This window comes from Pseudopodoces humilis, chromosome 28 (assembly GCF_049639895.1).
Source record: "Pseudopodoces humilis isolate 2021_Gansu_Grassland_sample_001 chromosome 28, ASM4963989v1, whole genome shotgun sequence".
NCBI lineage: Eukaryota > Metazoa > Chordata > Aves > Passeriformes > Paridae > Pseudopodoces > Pseudopodoces humilis.
This window is the reverse complement of record NC_142227.1, coordinates 35351-60495: the sequence shown is the minus strand read 5'-3', so window position 1 is coordinate 60495 and position 25145 is coordinate 35351. Positions and strand designations below refer to the sequence as shown.

At 38.4% G+C, this 25145-nt stretch overlaps 1 protein-coding gene across 5 annotated transcripts in view; it reads right to left on the bottom strand.

Annotated features, from left to right (window-relative positions):
• The window catches only part of EPS15L1 (epidermal growth factor receptor pathway substrate 15 like 1), a 46426-nt gene that overhangs the window by 19988 nt on the left and 1293 nt on the right, over positions 1-25145 (bottom strand). For 2 of the 5 annotated variants that reach the window (XM_014260321.2, XM_014260325.2), the window contains exons 2-23: positions 21879-21920; positions 21570-21659; positions 21275-21322; positions 20520-20615; positions 19774-19836; positions 18850-18975; positions 17270-17329; positions 16704-16934; positions 15986-16143; positions 15115-15271; positions 14333-14395; positions 12716-12801; positions 12279-12351; positions 11609-11770; positions 10583-10780; positions 10154-10318; positions 8088-8214; positions 7923-7973; positions 7395-7531; positions 6282-6342; positions 5830-5912; positions 4173-4305 (exon numbers count right to left, since the gene is read on the bottom strand). In XM_014260321.2, coding sequence (XP_014115796.1) covers positions 4173-4305; positions 5830-5912; positions 6282-6342; positions 7395-7531; positions 7923-7973; positions 8088-8214; positions 10154-10318; positions 10583-10780; positions 11609-11770; positions 12279-12351; positions 12716-12801; positions 14333-14395; positions 15115-15271; positions 15986-16143; positions 16704-16934; positions 17270-17329; positions 18850-18975; positions 19774-19836; positions 20520-20615; positions 21275-21322; positions 21570-21659; positions 21879-21920 — 2410 coding nt within the window. Of the gene's footprint in view, positions 1-4172; positions 4306-5823; positions 5913-6281; positions 6343-7394; positions 7532-7922; positions 7974-8087; positions 8215-10153; positions 10319-10582; positions 10781-11608; positions 11771-12278; positions 12352-12715; positions 12802-14332; positions 14396-15114; positions 15272-15985; positions 16144-16703; positions 16935-17269; positions 17330-18849; positions 18976-19773; positions 19837-20519; positions 20616-21274; positions 21323-21569; positions 21660-21878; positions 21921-25145 lie in introns of those variants that run through there. The other 3 variants (XM_014260322.2, XM_014260323.2, XM_088067774.1) reach the window with 3 other exon arrangements.

The window sequence follows — 25145 nt, the reverse complement described above, 5'->3', positions numbered from 1 at the left end:
TCAACTAAAAACAAGCCAATTAAAACAACCAACCCATTTTCTCTTTACAAGCTGCCAGCAAACAGGTCAGGATGTGTAGGACCAGACCTGATGACACACTGCAATCCTGCTGCTGACAACCCTGGAAGCAGCAGAGAAGTTTCTCTACGTGCTCTGAGAAGACTGTCCAGAGCCTGGAGATGAGAGCAGCTCCCCTGAACCACAAACTCCTTTTAGAGATCTTTCCAGATACATCTGAAGGCCTTTTGCTCTGACCATTACTATATGGTAAACAGAGGTCATGTCCAAAAGGCTCTGTTTCAGGACCAGTGCTGTACAACTTCCTCATGAAGGACTTGGATGTGGGACTGGAAGGCAGACTAAGTAAGTTTGGCGATGACACGCAGTTGGGAGGAGCTGTTGACTCCTTGAAGGCAGAGATGTGCTGCAGAGAGATCTCAACAAAGGAAAGGGCTGGGCAATCCCCAACTTAACATGTCAAGTGCCAGATCCTGCCCCTCTGTCAGGGCAGCCCTCTGTGCCTGGACAAGCTGTTCATAAGAGGCTATGGACCAGTCACGTGAAAAGGGACCTGGCGGTCTGTGGTTGGTGGCAAGTTAGTTCTGAGTCACCAGTGTGCCCTGGCAGCCCGAAGCATCACCATGTCCTGGAGGGCACCAGGCCAAACATCACCAGCCAGTCAAGGGAGGGGATTCTCCTGCTCTGCTCTACGGTGGCCACACCTTGAGTGCTGGGGGCACTTTCTAATCCACAAGATTAGAAGGATTTAAAGGTGTTAGAGAGTGTCCAAAGGACAGACACAGGGATGAGGAAGGGTCTTGAGGGGAAGGCTCTGAGGAGCAGCTGAGGGCACTCGGCTCCTTCAGCTGGAGCAGAAGAGACTGAGGGGAGGCTCCTCGGGGGCTGCAGCTCCTCCCGAGGGGAGGCGGAGGGGCAGGGGCTGAGCTCTGCTCTGGGACAGGGACAGGAGCCCAGGAAGGGCTGGAGCTGTGCCAGGGCTTGGGATGGATCTCAGGGAAAGGTTCTTTCCCCCGAGGCTGCTGGGTACTGCCCAGGCTCCCCAAGGCAGGGGTCACAGCCTAAACGCCGTGACAGCTCAAGAAGTGTTTGGACAATGCTTTCAGCCAGAGAGTGAGATTGTTGGGGTGTCGTGTGCAGGGCCAGTAGTTTGACTCCATGATCCTTATGGGTCCCTTCCAACTCAGGACATGCCATTATTTTAAGTGTTTCCCTTGATCCTGTGCTCAGCTCCAAGGGTTTGCTCTTCCTTTGTTTTCATGAAGGAATAAGACTTGATTCCTAACTCATCATTCATCTGGACAAAACAGAGACCTGCGGGCAAGGTGAGAACTGTGGAACACTTTGGTCCAGGACAGTGTGCAATCCCTGAACAGATTATCAGACAATGTTCGCATGTCACATGCAAAAGCCTCCCATACAGAAAAGGACCAAATCAGGCATAATCAGAAACAATCCCTGGTGGACCCTGTTTAGTTTCCATTATGAGCTACTTGGGAAATCAGTTTCCAATGCTCTGCAAAAGTATTTATATTTTCTACTTGACTACAGAGGTTTGAAGACAAGTTTTCTTTTAGAGCTTTTTGCACCTGCCAACCAAAATGCAACCAAACCACAAAAGTGTTTTTCAATATTAAACACCTCCCCCCTGCCACCGCCCCAAAGAACAGTTTTACTAAAAAGAGTACGAGCATGGAACAGAAAGGCAAATTACAGGCTTATCTGGTAATAACTAGAATTTATTCAACCTTCAGCAAGATCTTTATCACTTAGTTGTTTTTTAATTAAATAGACCAATAAGAAAGGTAAGAAACAACGGAAGTTTCTTGTCTGTTGTTTGTTTGCTAAGCCCATTCTAACACACATTTTATGCCTTTATCTCTTGCTACAATCGGAGTATATTACTATATAATTTCTCATGCTTCAAGTAACCACTGAAGATTGCCTTAGCTGTGGAAGGAAGGGAGGAGTAGAACTGTATAAGCACACGAGGCTCATTTGCTTTAAAAAAACCCCTGTTGTTTCCTCCTTAGTCTATTTTATCATAACAACATTTGCTTTTGGTAGAGCAGCAGGACATCACAAATATTCTCTCTCCCTAAAAGGGAGGGAGAGACACACTCAGACCATTTTTAACCAACTGATTAAAGGCTGAGTGCACAGGTCTAAAGTAAAAACATATTAATAAAGCTGAAAATTCATCAAATTCCTCAGTATGTACAAAAGAGGGAACCAGGACACAGAAAATCCAAAATCCCTCATGTAGGTGAGTCACTACTCACCTTTGCTGCTACTACTACAGTGCAATTTGCTAAGAGTAATCATGTTTCTAACAAGGAATAGAAAGAAACCACATATAAAAGATTACTTGGGTATATTTAGTATTTATTTGAATCATCCAACTTTATATAGGCCCTGTTAACACTATAACATTTTACGTAGACATTTTTTTGAAAGATGGCCACTTGTATTCTTTCCTTGAAAACCGAATAAAGAAAAATAATATCATTCACTGTGTCAAATAAGATTCCCTTCAGCTTATTTATTTTTCCTTTTATTCATGTCTGTCCTAGTGATTGATATTTGCCAACATGACATATTATGTGGGGTTCTTTTTTTTATTTACTGAAAGCTCTTCAGTACCTCAGAAGTAGAAAATATACAAAGCAAGCATGGAACAAACTGCTTCAAGGGCTTTTCCACGATCCTAGAGCATTTCCTGACAAGTTTGCATCAATTCTCACCTTCAAGAAACCTCTCATTTGTTGCTTTCAGGGTTTTAGGGTGCACTATCATCTCTTAAGCAACAAAATCACAGCAACAGGAACAAACTGATGCTGCTGCAATGGTCTGCTTTTAAGTCTACCATGTGAAGAGGTATCTTTCACATCTTGGATCAATTTATGGGATAGCTAATGACATTAAGGATACCTTGGTAATAAGTGAGCACTTTTCAGATTATCCAAGGACTGCATTCTAGAATGACCGGTTTGCAAAACCAGCCAGATCAACAATACCCATCACAAACGGGCTGCATGCTCTGCTCCAAAATGCACCAGCAGAAAGGCGGAGAACCCACACAGTGCGGGAGACATTAAGCATGGATCTGTTCTTTTCATACTATGCTTCCTAATATTGTTTGTGGATACATAAAAATACTACATGATGATCAACATGTTTAGTGCAAAATTCTGTGCCTATCCATAAGCAGAACCCAGCTTTTGTTGTTTTTTTTAAGCCACCTGAAAGTTCCCTCTTAATATCAACTGAACTCTACCACTTTTGTTAAAAGGAGACTTGAAACTACATGGCTTCAGTTCTTTAAACAGATTCACTGGTAGTTGAATATCTTAAAAACAACTCCAGAGAGAACAGAAATTGAAGCTCAGCTAAGAGATCTTATTTTCAATTAGTGAGATTTATGTATCTCCCAGATTTCCATAAATAGTGGAAATTAAGCAGGAACAAAGCCATATATATTCAGGAAGTGTTTTCTGTTTAATTCATGCAGTAATGTGCAAATGCAAGAATGATCCTACCTGGAACAGACAGATCAGGACAGGTCTGTCTATCCGTGTAGTCTGTTCTTGTTAGTATTTAGTGGCAGACGCCTCAGAAAGAACATCAAAACAAGATAAAGATTCAGCCACAGTCAGACTGCCTTGCTACTCGGCTACAAAGGAGCTAGAGCCAGTATTTTGGCTTTTGGGACACTCCCATTGCCTCTGTTTCTTCTGAGAATTATCTAGAGGTTTTTCTAAGACCATTTAAACTTTTTTGCATACACCATATTCTGTGGCAAACATAGAAATAAATCGTAAATTTAGATTACCGTATAGAAACGGACCTTTTTATTTTAAAGATGCCATTTACTAATCTTACGTATTGCCTACTTTGAAAATACAGCGGGTTTTCCCGTTTTTTCCTGCTGCATGTGACTTTACGGATCTGTCATAGCACTCTCTCATCACCTGCTTTCCAGTTTGAAGAGTTTCTGTCTGGTTTACTGATAGCTTTGTCGATTTACTGACAACGTCATATCTTCCTCCATGGTTGAAATATAAGATAGATAGTAGACTGTCAACTTGTTCTTATGTCCAGCAATCCACTATAAATTGAAAGCAGCAGCTTTTAAAAAAAGAAAATCTCCTTACCACTGGGTGGCTTGGGTCGCGGAGGGACATTTTTCTTCGGTGGTAAAGCTGGTGTGTCTGATTTGCTTTTGAAAGGGTCATCTGTGAATCCCGCCCCTCCAAAAGAGGAGGCAAAAGGGTCTGAAGCTATTGACTACATAAGAAAAAATAAAAGAAAAGGGATGTAAGCATGCTGTAGAATACCTGTGATTTCACAAAGCTACAGGTTAAGTCAAGGAAGAGCATTAACTTCAAAACCTGAGGGCAGATGTACAGAATTGTCAGTGTTGTCGGAAGCTAATGCCCAATGACAGAGGTGCTAAGATTAACATTAACATTCAAAGGACCTTTTGCTCTTAATCATTTAAGTTCTTCTAGAACTTCTAGTTGTAGCAAAACACCTGATGAGCAAATAAAAGGAAGTAAAACTACTTTTTCACTATTTGGCAATGAACAGTCATACCACAGCCTGACCTTCACTCTGATAAACAGAACTGTGACAGAACCTGGAAAAACGCTGCTCACTGAAGAAGGGATAACTTTATTCCAAGCTTTTGTGAAGTTATACACAGGTATTTGACTTTTTAGCAAAACTTTAGGGAATATCTAAATGCATGTGTTTGAATCCTCCCATATTCAGACGGCTTTTCTAAAGGACTGTCCTACTGATTAAGAATCACACAAGTATTATGCCACACAGGGAAATTTATCATTGTGAAATGAAGAAAGAGGAATTTTGTGAGCAAAGGTAAAAATTGCAGTCAAACCTTTGCTAAAGTTTCTATCTCAAGCCAGCCATGTCTATTGGTAAACGTTGTTGCCATCTAGTGGAGAGCTAAAACCCTCCCCAAAATAGTAAAAGTTAGGGGAGGTAAAAAAATACACCATCAAGAATGCAATTACTCAAAGTAAAATGATTGCCTATTTTATTTTTAGCGTTTACTCTACAGTGTTCGAGTGTTACTGTAGAACTAATGTAAGGAGTTGGGCACTGATGTTAATGGTAAATTACAAATTCCACCTCAGGAAAGTAAGAGCAGACCAAGACATTTCCAATGATCCATTTTTTTTTCATGTGTGTCCTGAACCTTTTTCTTCATCTGCTGTTTAAAAGGAACAGAAATTGCCCATTGAAAACATGTGAGAGACTGACTCTTAAGAGCGGAGTAAGGTTAGCTTACATATACTTAGTAGTATAGTGTTTCATTAATAGTTGGACTCATAGAGTCAAGTCTTAGAGATCTTAGAGGCCTTATCCAACCTTAATAATTTTATGTAAGTTTAGAAACAAGTAAGGATACTTACTATGAAGTAACCAAGCACCAAACACTTGGCAAATTCCAGGGCTTAGACGAAGGCTGGACACTGAAATATATTAATATTCGCAACAACGACCTCTTCTTACAAGTCAAAACTACAAGTTAATTTATTTTTCTGATCTAGTATTTGAAAATATTTGTGAAAAGCTTATTTATCCTTACTAAATCTACCTGTCTTAGTAAGACTGCCATATCTGACATGGTTTGAAAATTCTTTGCTATATAATTGGTGAGGCTGATTGGAAAAAAATGAACAAAACCAGATTGCCAGCTGAAAAGTTACAACCGTATCATACTCTTTAAAGAGGTGTCTGTACATACAGTTTTAAAAGGACAGTTGTTTTCCTTTTAACCTATACCTTTGACATCTGACTGAAGTCTGCAAATCCCTCACCACCACTGAAAGCACCACTTCCAAATGGATCCAGTGCTCCAAATGGATCTGGAACAGATGCATAGGGAAAAAAGTTAGTTTGAATAATACTTAAGAATTACAAGGAATGCTTGATGCCAATGAAGCACAAAACTAGGCAGGTGATTAAAACACACCTGCATTTTGACTTGTCATGAGATGTTAAAAGAGAATTCCACTAAACAATAGATTTTCTACCAGTTGTTTGGAGGGAAAATACAAGAAGAAAAAAGCGACACATCTAGTGCCACAAAGACGGTCTTCATGAACTGTAACAAGACCATGACGCTTTTCACTAACGGCTCACAAGACTCTTTATTCTCAACTCTTATATTTGACTCTTGTCTCATGAAAAGATACCTCCTTATACATCTTCATGTGAAAATGTTTACTTCTTACCTGGACCTTTTGAAGAGATACTGGAAGACGTAAAAGGATCAGTGCTTTCAAAAGGGTCAGGCTAAATAAGAACAGATACACACAATTATTTTTCTGCTGGACTGCGCACTTACCTTTTCATGCCTATCAAAATCTCTTGCTTTAAGACAAATAGTTTTCAATTTCAGACCACTCTATTCAGTGGACAGAGTAGGATAAAATCAACCGATTATATGAAATGTACATTATTAGTCTATTTGGCTACTGATAGCCTTGAACACAACACCAGTTACCTACCAGTGAGAAGAGCATCCCACTGAAATATATACAACATTAGGTAGCCAGGCAAAATAAGAAAATACACCCAGAAGTGTTCAGTCTTTAAGCAACAGAGACAGAATATGCAGGTTATGCATTTATATTATTATTAATTCAGAGAGTCTGTATACTACTTCTTTTTAAACAGATGGTTTTTACAGTTTCTCTTCAGTTTGACAAATTAGATTTTATTTAAAAGAAAACCTATAACAATCCTATACTGTAAGACGAACTAACTTCCCACTAAATGAAACCGGTCTTGGGTAGCAACACTCAATGAACTGCGTAAGAGCGAGGAAAATAGTAATAACAAAACAAAACAAAACAAATTCATACTGCCCCCCAAACAAACACACACATGTACATCGGGATAGCTTAGAACTGTGACTATGGCTCTAACAAGCGTGTTCTGTGCAGTCCCTATTGAACACATGAGAAAAAATAAAAGATTCAGCATCTGCTGAAGGTTTAGGAATCCTTTAGCCAGAGCAGTTCCTCCATCTCATTTACTATCACAAATCTACGGTATGGAGGGAATGGTGGGAATGACTGGCTGCTGCTGGCTTGAAATTCCCAACAGAGAGAAAAAATAGCCAGCTACCAGTACCTTCATGATGAACGTTCTATTATCATGGAACCAGAAAGAACATTGCTGATTGCCTTAACAATCCATACTTACATTTTAAGACTACAATTAATAATATTTCATCAGTTAGAAAAAAAGTATTTGGTGTGACTTCACTCCTTTTAGCTTTCAGACAATAAGTCTGTCAATAGTAAAGAAAACTATTAAGTGTAGATTTAAAAATTACTGACCTTTGAGGGTAAAGTGGGGGTTTTTGTGAATGGATCGGAGGTAAATGGGTCACTCTTCACCTGTTTCTTGAAGAAATCCTCAGGGGCGGAACTACGAAATGGGTCACTTTCCTTAAACGGATCTCCTCCAAAGGGATCTAGAAGGAACATTAAAAGGTAAACAGAATGTAGCACAAGTGCATCTATAAGGAACATTCTATATTTGACCTCATACTCCCTCGTACAATTTTTCTTACACAAACATACAGCGTTTTGGTAAATCTGACAGACTTCCAGGGACCGCTCTACCGAGGGTATTTACTAAGTTTGAACAAGTAGATGCTTATATGAAGCTTTCAGACTCAATAGTTACACACTTCTCATTAAACATATTGATTCTGAATGCACATCCTGCTGAGTTTCTATGTTCCCACATACAAACCAAAAATCTGAAGACAGGGAAACCTTTATGCTTTCTCCATGTTTGTTAATATTTGTGTTTGGCTACAAATTGTTTATATCTGTACTGTCATTAAAAAGGGCTATTACCTGCTGGAGCAGGTGGTTGTTCTGCAAAAGGATCATGCTGGAATGGGTCACCTAAGTAGAAGAGAAAAACAATTTGTTTTATCGACTAATTAGCAAGATGCGAAAATATAATTTATTCAACAATTGGACTTCAAGGTCTTAGATAAGCACTTAGATGTCACTTACTGCCTTTGAAGGGGTCTGCTCCCTTAAATGGATCGGATTTGAAAGGATCTTCTGACTGGAATGGGTCTGTATGCAATTCTTGTGTATTATTGGTAAACATTAAGGCTTTATTCTTAAATGGATCATCCTAAAAATATAAGAGGAGAAACTTCACAGCGGCTTGTCATGATAAAAATGTCCAGTTACCCATTTAGCAGAAATTGTATGTTATCTTGGTTCCTGTTTAACCTTTAGTCTTTAAAATTACTTCCTATAGAACTTCCTGAATATGCGACTTCCAAGTAGAAGTAACTATACAGCAGAATGAAAGGTGTACCCCAAGGCTACACGGAACCAAAAGATAACAGTACATATAGCAATTAAATGTTAAACTGTTGCCCATATTAATATATTCAACTCTCAAACATTTAAATAACAAAAGCAAAGCAACCCCAAACATCACACTACCCAAAAATTCTCCCCCCGCCATTACAGCTCAGCTTCAGGTAAGACACTTATTTAAAAGGAAAGGATACATAAATAATCTGTGGACTACAACTACAACAAATTACTACTGAGTAGTCAGATACTAGATTGCTTCTTGTTATCTCATCTTTGAGCTTAAAGCTCCAAACAGTGATTTCCCATGATAAAGCACTTCATGTAGGAAGAGTCACCCCAACATTTTGATGACAAGAGGTTTCTCAGCAGAGGCCACATCTACATTTGTCAAGTTGCAGAAAATACCGTGTATGAACAAGCAGCAAGCTGAAGTTATGAAACCTCTTCATAACATTTCATTTGCACGATATCCCTGGCTTGGGTCTGGTTTGGATGAAGCGCCAAGAGCAGACAACTTCTGCACAGCAGAATTCCAGGGACAACGAGAGCCATTCCAACCCAACATAAGGAATATCCAAAAACAACTACCCACTTACACTGCCCCCAACACCAGAAAGAGAAAGGATTTCTTTCATCCCTTTACAAGATGTAAATGAAAACATCCCTATTAATACTTCTCAGAATAGGGGGAGGGAGGTGGGGAGAGAAGGAAGAGGAAGGCCGAATTGAGAAACAGGAAAATGGCACAACAGTTTAAAAAAAATTGCTATGAACATAGACTGGTGTTTTCTGCCAGTAAGTGGCTCCTAGGTTTTGCCAGTAAGTGAAATATCAGGAAATTTTCACTGGAAATTAAATCTATTTATGCAAGCCACGCAAGCACAGAAACTTAGCACTAAAGTCTTTTAAGACCTTTAAGTACATGTTTCTCAATGTACTGGCTTTTTTTTATCTACACTGCTCTTCTTTTGAGCAGTTTGTTTTTACTGATCAAGCATAAAGTACTGCAGAAAGGCAGCAATGGCTGGTTAATATTTACTTACACATTATATATTTAACTTCATACTAAACCCATAACAAATACTGTGCTTACAAGGGTAAACATGTTTTCATAATGAGGAAGGGCCACGTAGATGTGCAAGCAGAATCAAGCAAGTATGCAACTTCTATCTTGTCTTATTTAAGACAAGAAATAGGCTTAAGAAACAAAAGAAAATTCTTGTGATTTAGAGGATTATTGAATACCCAAATCGACATTAGATATCCAAAAGAAATTGACTTGAAAAATGTTAAAGAATGTGAAAGATTTTATGATTTGGGAAAAAATGCTGATTAAATAAAAACGTAATAAAAAAAGAAAATAAAAAAAAGAAGAGAAATAAGATGTTGGAATTATTTAGCAAAAGAGAACCATCCTTTTGGAAAGGGAACATAAGATATGTAATAAATGTATCTCACTATAAAGTGGAAATTTTTAGAGCTTCTTCTGGAAATAAGAAGGAAGTACATGATAAAGGGAAATTTACAGCATGAGAGGATTTCACCTTGGTAAACTGGACAACACACAAGAAAAAACAGAACACCTGAGCTGGAAACAAAGCCCCATCTCTGTCCTGAGACTGAACACGTGGCAGGTTACAAATCCGCAAGACCGCGGGACAAATACCGACTAAACAATACTTCAGATTAGGTGCAAGTCAGAAGCTTCATTAGTGTAAAATATACTAAACAGTATTTTTTTTTACCACAGCTCCATAATTGCTTCTTTCTGTCTGCCCAAGGCCTTCACTCATGTCTGCTAAATTTGTCAGACTCCCACCATGAATCCCATTGAGCGCTTCATTGTATTCTTCAATGCTTTTATTCACTTCTCGATGGCTCTCTTGCAGCTGAGAGAGCTTACTTCTTGCCTGAGAAGGAAAAATGCTTTAGCATGTTACACACTCAACAACACTCTGTCATTCTTATAGTCTCCTTAAAAACTGGTGCCTGACAGTTGCATTTTATCCCCACCAGAACTGAATGCTTCCTAACTTAGACCAGGAATTAACCTACTAAACATGAGCTATGAAGGCTTATTTCAGGAACCAGGACTTTTTCCTCCTCTAAAAAATAATTTTTCAACTCAGCATTTCAAGAGGCAAAAAATTCTATAAAGTATAACCAATGAATACCTGGTTTATTTCTTCCTGGGTTGATTTTAAAGATTTGATTATTGTTTCAAGCTGCACTTTTCCAGCCTGGATACTCTGCTCTAGCTGAGTCTCCTCTTGCTGGAGGCGATTCAGCTCTGCTTTTGCTCTATTAAGGTCATCTTCCTGTAGTTTTAAATCTGATTCCTGAGACTGAATCTGCATTTTTAGCGATGAAATCTGGAACAACACAGTAGAAAAATCAGAAAGAAATTTGGAATAAATGGGGCATACTAAACTGAATTTATAGTAAGTAACAGAAAGTGGTAAAGCAACCTATCAACTACTAAGGAAAATATTTAGAACTTATGAAGAAATGCATGCTGCTTCCGCTGTTACACAAAATCCTTGATAAAAGCACCTTCAATAAGACCACGAATGAGTTACTATTTTAAATCACAGAAATACTCCACTACTCATAAAGGTAATCAAAAGCTGTTTCCTAGATGTTCACCTTCAGAACTTGGTTCCATTCAAACATTTATCAAGTAGTTTGAGCTTGATTTTTAACTCTGTTAAGAGTTAAAATTACAGAGTTGCTTATAACCTTCCTTATACACTTTCTTATGTGACTTCCTTACACAGTAAGTTTCTACCTTAATGTAACATCCATTTCCATTGGCAATTGCATCCACCTGAAAACTCAATCCTGATAACACTCAGAGTGATCAAAACCAGCACCACTGCCATGGACAGTCTCATGGGTTAGGACTACTGACTTTCAACTGCCCTATGAGGCTGAATCAATGTTTCATATATTCTCAGAACAACAACAGTTCCTGTAGAAAGAGAACCCTGGAGATCGTCGGGTTCAACCTTTCATTTATGACCTTTATGAAAGGTATTGAGGATAGCAAAATCCTTTCTTGGACCTCTATATTATGTGTGAAAATTACTGCTCATGGTAAAAACCAAGCAAGCAAGCAAGCTTATTCATTAAACAAATATAATTTCCCTCAACAGAAGACATATTACTCTTGAGCAGGTCCAGAATTAACATACACTTACCACCTGTGTTTCTTCCTGGCATTTCTGCCTTACATCATTCAGCATATCTTTCAGTTTGGCTTTCTGCTGGTCCATCTCATCCAGGCGGTCTTGGGCATCCTGTTTTTGAGCCTCCAGCTCTTGCAAGCTACTTGTTTCCCTGTCTAAATCATTTTGCAGTTCCTGAAGAAAATTCCGCAACTTGTAACCCACATTTAGCTGTTGTCTTAAGGAAGGATCAGCCACAGACAAAGAACTTGGCAAAATTCAGACTATTTTCTACAACATATAGGCTACACCCTACATTGGCCTGTTTTGTTTCTGCAGGAACTTGTGTAAGACATCAGGAAATAAATCACTGCTCACAAGAAGGAAAAGGGAGAGCACACGGTATTGAGTCATCCCAATTATCAAAACCAATACTTTCCAAACAATTTCCTAAATTACAGTGTTAACTAAACACTAACAAAGAAGGTATTTCAAACTGTTCACATATACTATGCTTATATTAGCCAGCATCAGATGAAAACATCTCTGATGGAGAACAGTAAAATGAATTCTTTCCTGCCAGTCAGAGGAAAATCCCAAGAAAGAATGACAGAAAGAATGATAGAATGACAGAAAAAATGCTAAATTGTCATTTGTTATTTAGACAAACATGAAAACTACTGATGATAAACAGAGTTTTTACCTGAACTTCATTGGTTTTCTGTCTGATTGATTCTTCCTTTTCCCTAATGTCCTGCTCCAGAGAATATTTTTCTCTGTCAGATAAACAAGCACATGTATTTGTGATTAGTTAAAAAATACCACACATGGAAAAATCAATTAAATATTATTCTGGAAACACCACACAGACAAATGCCAGCCTGCACTCTCATGTATTCTTTAAAGGAGAAAAGGTGCATATGTATCAATTATTCTTTGAAAAATACCATCCGTGCCCATCATCAATCTTCCAAAGTCCCCTGATAGGCCTATATGGTATCACTAGGAAATTCGTCACCAATTACAGCAACAAATAATGACAAAATGACTAAAAGAAAATAAAAGTAACTGACACATTAGTACTATAGACTTACTTTGTTATTCTACATCAAGATTTTGTTAACAGTCCACAACTATTACCTCTGCAGCTGTGCAATTTCTTGACTAATATCATCCAGTTCCTTCACCCCTGTAAATTCTCCTGATCCAACAGAACTTGCACTATCCTGTTAAGAATGAAACAATCTATTAAAACGTCAAGTTGTAAAAGAAGTGCCTCCTTTAACAAAGGCTGAGGACAGAGGTGGGATACAAAATCCTTACCATTTGCATTTGCAAAATTCTATGAGAGACATCACATTATTCTGTAACAAGCAAGGAATGTGACACACAATTCTACCCCTGAGAAAGGAGAATTTTTAATATGGCTGTTTAACAAACAGGACAGTTGAATACACAGCATCGAAAGGATAGGCACAATGCCAACAAGGAAATTGCAGGCTATGGTAGAATTAAAATTCAAAACCTAAGACTCAGTTCTGCTATAGTCACTAGTAAAGTTTACAGGGGACTTAATGAAAGCAGATTGTAATTCCAGTCTTCTAGAGCTCTGCCACAAATTAATGGCAATTTCTGCAATTATACCCCATTTCCTGTAGGTTGTTTCTACGTTCATTCGAGTGTAGATCAGGGATGATACAGAGGCCATTCCCTGCCTTTTAGATAAGGCAACCACTATCAGAAGTTAAGGAAGGATGTCAGCATTAGGTAAAAAATTGTTTCTTATTATAAAAAGGATCGCTCTTTGGAAAAACAAACACTGAAACTGAGCAAAAACTGGCGCACTCTACTCACTGCTAGTATGACAAAGCAGGAGACCTACAACTTTTATACAGCATTTTCAAAAGAAGAATATAGAGAGTTTGCTTGTTTCACTCACTTTGAGAGTGCTGTGGTAACCACAGAAAACTTGGTTTTATTAAATATTAAAAAACAAACAAGAACCCAACCAACAAGCCAAGATCCACAGAGTAAGATGCGACATTTTTGTAGAAACAATGGTGAATATACAGTTTAAATTATGTAATTAAGTCCTCACTTTTGACAGATCATTGTTTTGGTAATATGCTATTAAGTAATCACAAATAACAACAACAATTCAGACTAATTCTTCAAGGCAGCAAATCAAAAACCACTTTTATACTGTCAGGCCAGATACAGATTTGCTGGGAGACCTGTACTGAATGCTGGCTCACAGGATCACAGCCAGGCGTCACCCAACATGACTACGTAATATATTAAAATGAGCTGCTGCACTGATTAGGATAAGAGTCGCTTAACTAAGCTCACGGTAGCATATTCTATTTTTTTATTTTATCTGATGCTCAGCTAAGCACATACCACATAGAAAAAGAAAATTGCAATTAACTGAAAATAGTGGGAAGCTTAAAGCCCTCACACCAAGATGTATTTGCTGCTCACAGCTGCAGAGAACTAATCCAGGAATAATTTCAACAGCCCTGAGCTGCCTGTCCCAGGAACTTCCTGCCAGATCAATACATCTCCAGCTGTTGAAGGAAGGAACACCACCAGGTTGGCAGCCAGTGCTGGGCACTTCACATTGCTGTGACATTACCACCACACCAAGAGCAAGTGGCACAGAACTCAAAAGCAAAGGTGTAGAAATAAAAACTTTTTTGAAGTTGCAAAAAGCATACATTAGAAATGTGCATTCCTTTGGACAATGCAATTACTCACACGACGCATTTCTGTTAGTGCTGAGATCTCAGTTCCTACAGAGGTCAAGTAACCTGACAGAGTCTATAGGAAAAGGATAGAGGAAAAAACCTTAGGAGGATCATAGCAACAGCAATAATTACAATATTTATTTAGAGTTCCAAAGGTTTTTGGTTAGGGAAAGTAAATAAAAGTAAAGAAAAACACAATATAATTTATAGAAAAGGTGAATGTAGTGACATGACAGAAGTATTTCTTCAATTTCATTTCAGAAATGCACTGATATGCTCTCGAGGAAAGGAACAAAGCAGGGTCAGCACAGGAAAAGATGCTCCAGTAAAGTGGTATTAGCAGTGATGGACACAGGACTGTGGACTGCCATGCTATAAAGGATGAATCCCAGAAACTAAGAAGTCATCACTCCTCATTTAACCATTAAAAAATTTTATGTTTTCATGGGAGGAATTGGGTGCTGATCATAGTCGGGGACAGGCTGCTCAACCAGCTTTTAATATTTTCTGCTACAAGTTCCCTGACTCAACCCTCTGTATTATAAAGGATCATTTTCTAGTCTAGATTTTTTCCAGCATTATTACTTCTTGCTTTATGGAGTACTTTACTGCATTTTTCTTTACTTACTGTCTTGGTTGTTAAAAAATTAGCTATATTTTCAAATATTAAAAGAAATTTGTAAGCGGAGATAAGAAAAAGTACTGGCAATTCTTTAACGTAATACTAAAAAAAAAAAACCCATACTCAAAGCCCGTAAGTTCAGTGTTATCAACAACAAATTGCTGACTTACCTGGATGGGTGTGTTCCTGTCTGTGGGAGGGATCATATCCGGAGGTAACACTTGTGGAGGATCAATCCCTTTGCTGACCTTCTGCTGAATGAGATACATGGCGAGTGCAAACTGGTCTTTGCTGAGCTTTCCCATCTGTCTCGTGTCTGCCAAAGCCCTGATAAAAATAGATAATACTCACAAACAAGAAAATCTTATTTCTGCTCTACCAAAAAGCCTGAATACGTATATACACATAATTTCTTTTTGGTTCATCCCCACCAGAGCTTACTTATTCTAGTTAGATTTCCATAAACAGTGCAGTATTTTATTACACATATTTAACTGAATAGAGCAGCGTTAGTCTGAGAAAATATTTAGAGCACTAGAACTTCAAAAGACAGTCACAATTAACAGACTGACCTACTGCCCCTACCCCCAAAAAAGCAAAGGGAGTATTTATTTCTCCCTTAATTTTCCACATAGCCCACATATTGCAGTATGTGGATGTCGCCCTGAGACTCAGGCCTTCGATATTGTTTTTCTACAAGTTCTAGCCACTTTCCCAGGAAAGTAACTATAAACATAAGTGTTTATACATTCCATTAAAGATATGCCTTTTGATGGACGTCTCTCAGCGTTAACCTGACTATCCAATCCTTAGTCGTAGTTGGAAACCTATAAATATTGAAAGAACAAAAAAACAAATCTTTCTTTCACCACACCTCAAGCTGCGTCCATGTGACTCATTTCACATCCAACAGTGACACGTGGACAAGTAAAAGAAGTTGGGGTTTTTTGTTTCTGGCATTTTTTAATGTTAGGATCACATTCTGAATCTGAGTTCCCAGATCAGCACGTTACAAAAACACAGCTAGTACGGAATTCTTACCATATATGCGCTAGGAGATTCTGAGACAGACCTGAATGCATAAAAATGTCCTTTACTTCTTGGCCACTCACAAACCCATCCATGTCTGTGTCTGTTTTTAAGAAAATTTCATCATATCGCAGTTTTTCAGACATTGGTACCACCCAATTCACAGCTGGCTGCAAAACAAAATTTGGTATTTCAGATGAACAGAAGCAGTCTTTATGAACACACTGAGTACATACGACATTATCCAGAGCTGGATGTGCTGAACATCTTGTATGCTCCAGTCTGACTGGTAAATAAGTATTTTCACTGCATGTTAACTTCACACTTTTTATTGGAATAAAAACACTGATAAACAGCTATTCATCAGTTGAAAAGCATTAATTCTTTGGAAATACAGACCAAAACAGGCATATAAAATCCTCATGCTAATAGCAGGAGACTTAGAAGTAGATTTCTTTAGTATTAAAGCAGATACACAAGCAAAACCTTTCCATGGTTTCACTGTCTACGAAAAGTGAAAATTCCCCCTAAGTTTTGCTACCTCGTGGTCACCGATTAAAATTCACCTGATGTCCTTCCAAGTCTTACCATTCTCATTTCACCCTCTCCATCCAAATCTCCCGGACATAAGTGCTCACATGAGGTAGAAATCAAAAAGTAGATTTATTTTTCCTACAGCTTACAAATACACAAAACTGCAAAAATAAGAAAGAAAGAAGTGCACCCGTACTTGTTTGATGCTGTGCTTGGGAGACAAGCTCCCTACGCTGTTCGGACTGTTGCCACTGCCATGGGATGGTGTGGAATGGAGGTTGTCTTTTGGTGGAGGACTTGCAGGTAGAACAGGAACTGCACCAGGAAAGACCGGTGTCTTCTTTCTTTTAGAAGGTGGTATGAGAGAAGGGGGCAATTGTGACGGAACTGACTCTTTCTCAAGAGCTCTATAAACCAAATGCATTGCCTGCGAAGGCAAAAAGGTCAGATAACATTCACAATTATTAGATAAAGCAACAAGATCTTCCTGTGTCAGTCGTTTACATATTAGTAAAACAAAGACAGTAACACTAGAGATGCAAACCAGAGCAATTAATTTTGAATGTAATTCCAACAAGTTTAATCTTGACAGTCAAGAGTCAGTAGACGGATTTGAGGAAGGTCATTTAATAGCTGATGTGAACAATTTAGATTAGAACAGTCGTCTGTAGCACAGAAAGCCACAAAGCTCTTGAGAAAGAAATGAGCTATTTGCTTTGACAGACAGACTAAGCAGTGAATTGAGAATTTAAAGCAACCTACCACAGCAAATTCATCCTTGTCCAGGTGACCATCTTTATCAATATCACTGAGATCCCAGACCTACAGCAATTAAGATTATAAAAAATGATTTGCAGACCAAGTTACATTTTACGTATTCATTGTATTAACATGCCCTCTAAAGACTCCTCATAGATTTTGGTAGGAGATCATATTAGCTATATTACCTATCTAAACATTCTCTGATGAAACAGACTGGATTAGAGTTATCCGGCCACACGAATCAACACTGGCTCTAACAAATTCTGGCTGCAACACAGGCATGTTTTTCATCTTTCTGAGATGCAATTACAGAGTCATCAAGCTGAGTAAAAGTATTGAGAGATGGCTTTCAGAACTGCCCAGAGGGGGTGGGCTAGCAGATCATTCAAATTCCTCATAAGAAAGTCCAATAAAAAAGTCAATACATCTCTAACGCCTATTCCAGTCCTAGATGATCAGGGTTTTCTACTAAAAACTAAAACTATGTGCAGCTCCCTCTGGCCCCCTCAATTCCCTGTTGGAGAGAATTTAAGCATTTATCAATTAAATTAAATTAAATCAATTAAATTCAGGTCAGGCACAGTCAATGAAACTTGAAGAAGATCTAGGGAGATACAAAACTTTGTGAACTCTAACATAGCACTGTTTAATCATGAATATGTCCCGGAGACAGTAGAGTGCACAAAAAGCCAAGATTTGAGGCTCAATTGTAAGAACTCTGCTTTATCACTGGACTCTTGACAAATTTAAGCTCCTTGATTAGTCCTTTGTCCATTTCATCAGTGCCTTATCTTGTCCACAAACTTTTCTGGAACAGGCAAAAGCTTCCTGAATTTCTATTGTGACAATAACAAGATAAAACCCAAAGCTTTTCAACACCTCACAATACTCAAGTACCGAATTAAAACAAATCATACTTAGATTTCGTAGATAATACAGAGCAAGAGGCACTTCTTCCCGAAGAGATTCATGTAACGCAGATAGAGCTTTTACAAAGAATGTACTCATTCTCCGAAATATCAATATGCAAAGCATTAAAGAACACGTTTTTAAGGAAGGCAGAAAAATACTTTAAGGTCCAATTCCCTTTCAAATATACAATGGATGCACTAAACTCAGACCTTGGAAGTATTTATAAATACACATGAAAGAAAAAACAACTTGACAATTTGTACTACAAACAAAGGAGGATGTTTTAAGGGGTTTTGTACAAACAGGCGATGGATTTAATGGTATGTCTAATAATTCATGTTTGTAAAAATGACAAGACAGAATAATCGAATGTTATAACAGCTATTATGGTTCAGGAAAGCTGTTTCTTGTTTTTAAACAACCAAAATCAAATTTCCAGCTCTTAAATGAATAGAGAGATAATGAGGCCAATCTACTCTAGGGCCAAAATTACTACTCTTACTCTCATTTCTAAATGAAAGAGTTTGGAGTCTTAACATTCCTGCTTTATAGCATGCACACGATGCAAAATCTCAAAAGCCAAAAGCCGATCTCTGCTGATAAATTACATTTTTAACACTATAACTACGAGAAGCTAAATAGAGACTAGCTAAATCTAAACAACTTACCCTTCCGAGGATATCAAGAGGTAGCTTTGAATTCATCAGTACTGGTTTTACTTTGTCTCCTGAAAGTAAACCATTTACTGGCAAAAGGCTTTCAAAAATACCATCAAACTTTGCTTTTTCTTCCACCTAGTTGGTAAGAAATAGTCTGAATAAGTAAAAAAGTGTGTCTGCGTGAGTAATGAAAATGAGATCTTGCAAGAGAGTCAGACTGGTCAGTAACATGGATTCATCCTAAATTTCAAAGCTTTCTTGCAAGTGCCACTGTACTGTATTTAACTGCAAACCCATAGAGAAAGCTTTGAAGCTCTCTCAGCTTTGATAGCTGAGAGATTTTACCATGCAGCAGACAAGGCACTCTTCTGTTTTAAAGCTACTTCGATAAATTCTATAGAACTAAAACTTATTCTTCGCACGTCAAAGTACACGTAACTACAATTTTTCATTAAATTTCTACCTTTTGGAAATGTTTGCAGTTGAAAATTACCTAAATATAAATACCCCCACATATGCATCAAAAGTTATTTTTCCCAAATGATATATATTGCTTGTATCATTGAATACTAATTAGAACACAGGAACTTGGGCTTTAAATTAATAGTTCAGACTGGATGTGGTGAAATAATTTGCTGTTCCCAGTGGGATTCCTTTATACAAACAAATTTGAGAACTGTAGAATTCTGGAAGAAATCCAGGCAGAGGATTTAAATTCATTGTCTCAAAAACATCACACCAGTGGTTGTCAAGGGTTTTTTTTAATACTTATTGCATATCTAAAACTACACCTTGGTGTTCTCTATTGTGCACAGGTTTGCATAGAAAGGGAGGACTTCTGAAATGGGAAATACATTCTCACTGGGAAACTTACACGTAAGAAAAATATTTACTTCTAAAAAATGGATGGAATGCGGTCTCTTTTACACTTACCCTAACAGCCCAGTGAGTCTCTGTTGAGGGTGGTGTGATCAGCAAAGGACTGCTAGTATCATGCTAAAAATCAGAAAATTTTTTATTTCTACATATATACAGATAGAAAGAAAGAGAGAGGGGGAGAGAGAGAAAGAGAGAAAGAGATAGATACAATTCTGTTTCTAATACTTACTAATTGCATTAAATTCGAGAAGGTTATAGACACAAAGCTTAACTACATTGAGGAAAAAAGGCTGCACATGTTCCTATGTATGTATGAACATGTAAATAAAAGTCACATTCATTTTATGGCACTACAGTACTTGGGTAAGGACATTCAGTAGATGCATTCGGTATCCGAACACAGTACCAACACAACCCAAGGAGATTCTGCAGCAGCTACTGCAGGGCAAAGCTGCAGCGGTGCCTTTTACTACACATTACTATTGACCCAGCCCCAAAACCAATCTTTTTTCTTTCCTTTTTTTTTTTCATAAATTCAGAGTTTAGCCACATCAACTTCCCGACCGAGCTGACCAGACTTAAACTCACATTGGTTTTGCAGTCCCAGAAAGGGCTGGTTTCTTGTCACTCAGCATGACAAGACTGCGACAGCCCTGGCTGCTGTGTCCTAAGGAACTGTGAGACAGCAGCCTGAAGCCCCAGAACCATGACATTTATGAAACAGAAGATTATTCCAATGTTCCAACTGAAGCCTAAGTTCTCATTTAACACATACCTGCATTTAAATGGGTATTACTTACAAATTTAGGAGGTGGCACAGTCAAATTCAGACTGCTCAGGTTTACATCGTGGCCATTCTGTGCACATGCTACAAGGCGCAATGCAACATAGAAACCCTACAAACAATTGTGTTGTCTATTAAAAACCAGTTTAAATCACAAAAAAAAAGCCACTTATGATCTTTACTGACACTGTACATGTGCAACTCGGTAAAAAGAAACCCCAGATGTACAACCCCATAATGACAACTACCCCTTTGCTTTTAAGGATGAGTCAGGAAAAATTTTACAGTAACAGGAAACAAAGAGGAGAAAACTGGAAGTTGGTTTTTATGAAGAACGCTCTCCTAATTAAAATTCAACCATTTTTCTTAAAAATTAGCAATGTTTTGAAAGAGTTTATTTGTATCTGCAAGTAACTTGCTAGTTGATATTCTAAACCATTTTTTGTAAAAATGCTAATTTTTTCACACACTAAAGCCTTCTAAAATCAAAATATTTTCATTTGTGACTCAATGACTGTGTATCTACACAGTACACACACCAAGTATTTACAGAACAAAAGAGATACAGGAAATTAGAACCAAACTTCTCCTGCAGCCTCACTGAGTAATACACTTGGATATGAGCAGTGCTGGGGAAAAAACTCATCTTGTAAACAAAAAAAATCGACCCTGAAAAAGATAAAGATAACTACTAGTGGCACCAGGGCTTGACTGAAACAAGGCTAATCTGGGAAAGGTAATATAGGAAGTCCACACGAACATTTAATTTACCTGTTTATCTAAGTATCCTTTACCCTCTGGGTCAGCCAAATCCCATATCTGTGGAGATACAAAAAAAAAAAAAAAATGCTGCTGTGAATTTCAAAGAAGACTTAGCTCAACAGTTCCTACTGTAGGTCTTCTTAAAGTGTTCATTAAGCTTTCAAGTAATGACATACAATGCTACTGAATTGTCGAGTTAACAACAAAAATGTTACACAAAAGACAAATTTTCTTTTTACTTTCTTCTTTTCACTTAAAAGAAGTGTGCAGACAACTACTGCATTATCAAATTCCTGCAACTTACTTTTCCAAGGATGATATCAGAGAGACCAGATTTTTTAAGAAACAGAGCAGCTTCACTTGCCCCAACTCTCCCTGTGTATGTTGGATCTACCTGAAGGAGAAAAATTAACATTTAATTGAAACATGACTGTTGTGAAAGCAGATTTAAGAAATGAAGTGTCTCTCGCCTCTAGCTCAAAAGGAGTTACACAAACTCTGTCACCACTCACAATTCACACAGTTCTAGCACTGCAATGGGGAAAAGAGAGAGAAGGAAATCTCAGGGAAGAAGAAGCTGCACTTTATTTTTACTTTTTTTTTAAGAACATACCTGTTTGTAATATGTTTCATATATTGGATTTCCAGTAGAAAACTGAAACACAAGTAAGAAAACAGAACAAACAACAATCAGAACTGACAGGAAAAGAAATGTATAGCACTTTGTGTATAACTTCTACTGAAAACCTAAAATAGTGTGTTAATTTCCTGTGTTTCAAACCGGACACTTGAAATTTAAGTGTGGATAACAGTGATCCACCAAGACCACAGGCTATTGTCATCTCTTAGTACTTCTCATTCATCAGGATTCCTACCTCTCCTCACACTTCTACTGAATGACAATACCTAGGGACAAGGTTTCAAAGAACACCTTTGAATTATTTGCCAAAGTATTTCAGATCTCAGTATGAGAAGTACCGATAACAAAGGCCCAGCTTTCAACACAATGCTGACCTGCCGCGTATACATCCTTACAGAGTATTTTCAGCAGACAAATACACACACGCGCACACACACACACACACACACACACACACAGAGAACCTGTGCCTGCTTTAACACATTTTCAGGATCTTATACTGAAACAGAGCAAACAAAAGACAAAACAAACCCCCAAATAACCAAACACACATACATATATACATATATGTATATACACATATATATACATGTATATACATATACACACACACACACAGAATGAATGGCGAATTACAACTCTCGCAATTCCACGACAACACCTTTGGAGGATTTAAACTTGATGTAATCACTGCATTACATGAAAGCTGCAGACCCAAGGGAAGCCCTGTCTTTTCAGTGCACCAAAAAAGCAGATCCCGGTCCCTCTTGCTGACATTTCGAGCAGACGGGAACTGGAATGCCAAAAGATACAGAAGCTCCAAAACCCATCTTCTCACTCGCCTCCTACAGTTGCCACATGAGTTCTAGCCCTGCGCAGGTAGGTTGTCCCTCCACACTGTTCTCCTCAGCCTTAATGCCAACAGCAACACTGATCCAATCAAAATCACATCAGTCCTTAGACCACTCAGAAGCTTTAAAAAGAAAGCAGCAGAACAACTCCATATAGAGTTTAATGAGCAAGACACAGAGATGTCACAAAACTCGCTTGGGACAACCACTCTCCACCTCCAGGTGGAGCAGTAAGATGCCCAAAAAGGAGTATTTCTTACTAAGTCCTATCACTAACTCCTATGTCCCCTCCCAAATGTCACCTTTTTTTTCTTGTCACCCTCATGGATTTCCAGATGTTCTGCCTACTCTGAGAGGATGGAGGGCAGGAACACGATGAAAGAAAAGACCAATCAGGAACATGAAAACTTTATTTTACACCAAGAGAACCTTCTTGCGAGTTTACAGTAAACATGCTAAATTTTCATTTAAGGAGCTATCCATAATAACTAAGTTCTCTGAACCGAGCGCAAGCAAACACTGAATCTCTGAAGATTACAGCTCTATTTGAATGGAAAAATCCTGCATTTTCAGAACATTTTCCTAAGCATCTTGAATGTATTTCAGTTATATCCATCAACAAAATAAGCCGCCGCACTTTCCAACATCAGCACCCTCTGGAAGCTCTCGCTTTTCCTGATAGTGGACAGGATTTCAGAAGGATGCTGCAAGCATAACTCATAAACCTGACTATTCTTTGTGCTGGCATGTAAACGATCAACACATATAAGTACTGTGTTCCTGTCCAAGCAGGAAACACATCATTCCGAGAAAAGGTGGAAGTAGGAAATAGCCTGTTCCACTCTGAATAAAACCCAGCATGTTTTCAGCCAACTATCAGCAAACTATGCCCCTCTTGTTTATCAGAAAGCTCAGACAAGAGAGTCAACCACCAACTACAAGCTCCTCTAAATGATGTGGTGAGTAGCCTAGAGCATGCAGAGACTGGATTCATACCAAGATACCATGAGCAAACTGCTCCAACAGCAGGACTAAATGATCACATCCCATCACCAGACACTCCTGTCACCCTCATTTGATATTGTCAGCCGTGATGCGGAGCTGACTTACCTGGCAGAGGTGGTGGGAAGCCAGGGTGATGTGCTTCAATGCTGTGAAATTTCTTCTACTACTCACCCAAGCGCTGCTTGAAAGCACTTTGGCATCGATTCTCTACTTGCAGAATTTTACAAAGATTCAGTCTCTCTGACCGATTTACCTAAATGGCTGCATCTCTGTGATGAAGCAGACCAGGCAAAATGGGTTCAAGTGATAAAAATAGCACAGCTGTCTATCTACCCACCACTATATGTGATGACATCACTATCATTCAAGTGGATTCTGTAATTTACTGACATCTGCTGATGAAGGACCAACCCAAGATCGTCAATGCCAACAGAGACAAAAATTTTGAAGAGCGCAAAGTTGATGATGTCAAAGCATAACCTGTTAGAGAGGTTCAGTTTGACTAACAGTTTATCCACCCCATGGTTCCTGCGCCTGGTCTATACTCCCCAAAACATCACCTCTGACCAACACTTTAGACCGTCTCCCAGACAGACCGTTCGGAGCCCTAGTGCCTCATTGTTTAATCCAAGTTGATTTCCTGTTCAGAAGTTCAATTCTTGAGCCTGCACACTCACAGCAGATCCTTATGCTGTGTTTGTGGTACGCAGTGCACACACATGGATACTGCTCCAAGTCCCTTAGTGAAGGTCTGGGAAACAGGCAGGAGTAAGTGCCTGCCACCAGAACAATTAATACAGTTCTCTTTCCTGAGGTCATCTCAGGACCACAAAGAGCTCTGGATCACATTAAATCTTTTAAAGAAATTATTATTATTATTATGATAAATGATTAATGATAAAATATGATCAAATATTTTAATCTGCTTGAATTACCCATGCTGTTTGCAGCTCTTAATATGTTGGTATCAACAGTCTTACTTTGTATCTTTCTGAGTGGACGTGCCTCAACAGTACAGCACACGTACCCTCTCCTATTCTGTCTAATTCCATTTCTGGCATTTACTCTAACACACATCTCCTCAGTAATCACAAAACTGAGGCTATTAAAAGAGGAACTTTATTACTGTAAAGGAAATACTGTTTTCTGCCCCGATTATAGCTAGATTACTCTCGACAGTTCAATATAGGAAAACAAGTTTTAGAACTACAATGCTTCCACTGAATTAGTTGGAAAATACTATAAAAATACCTGATGTGTTTACAGAACGTGGTCCTTTATCCCCCCAAACATAACATATTCTATCAAAAGGAATACCACTGATGCCAATTTCTCAAAGATCAATGAGAATTTAAACAACAGAGAAACTGGATTTCTAGAGTAA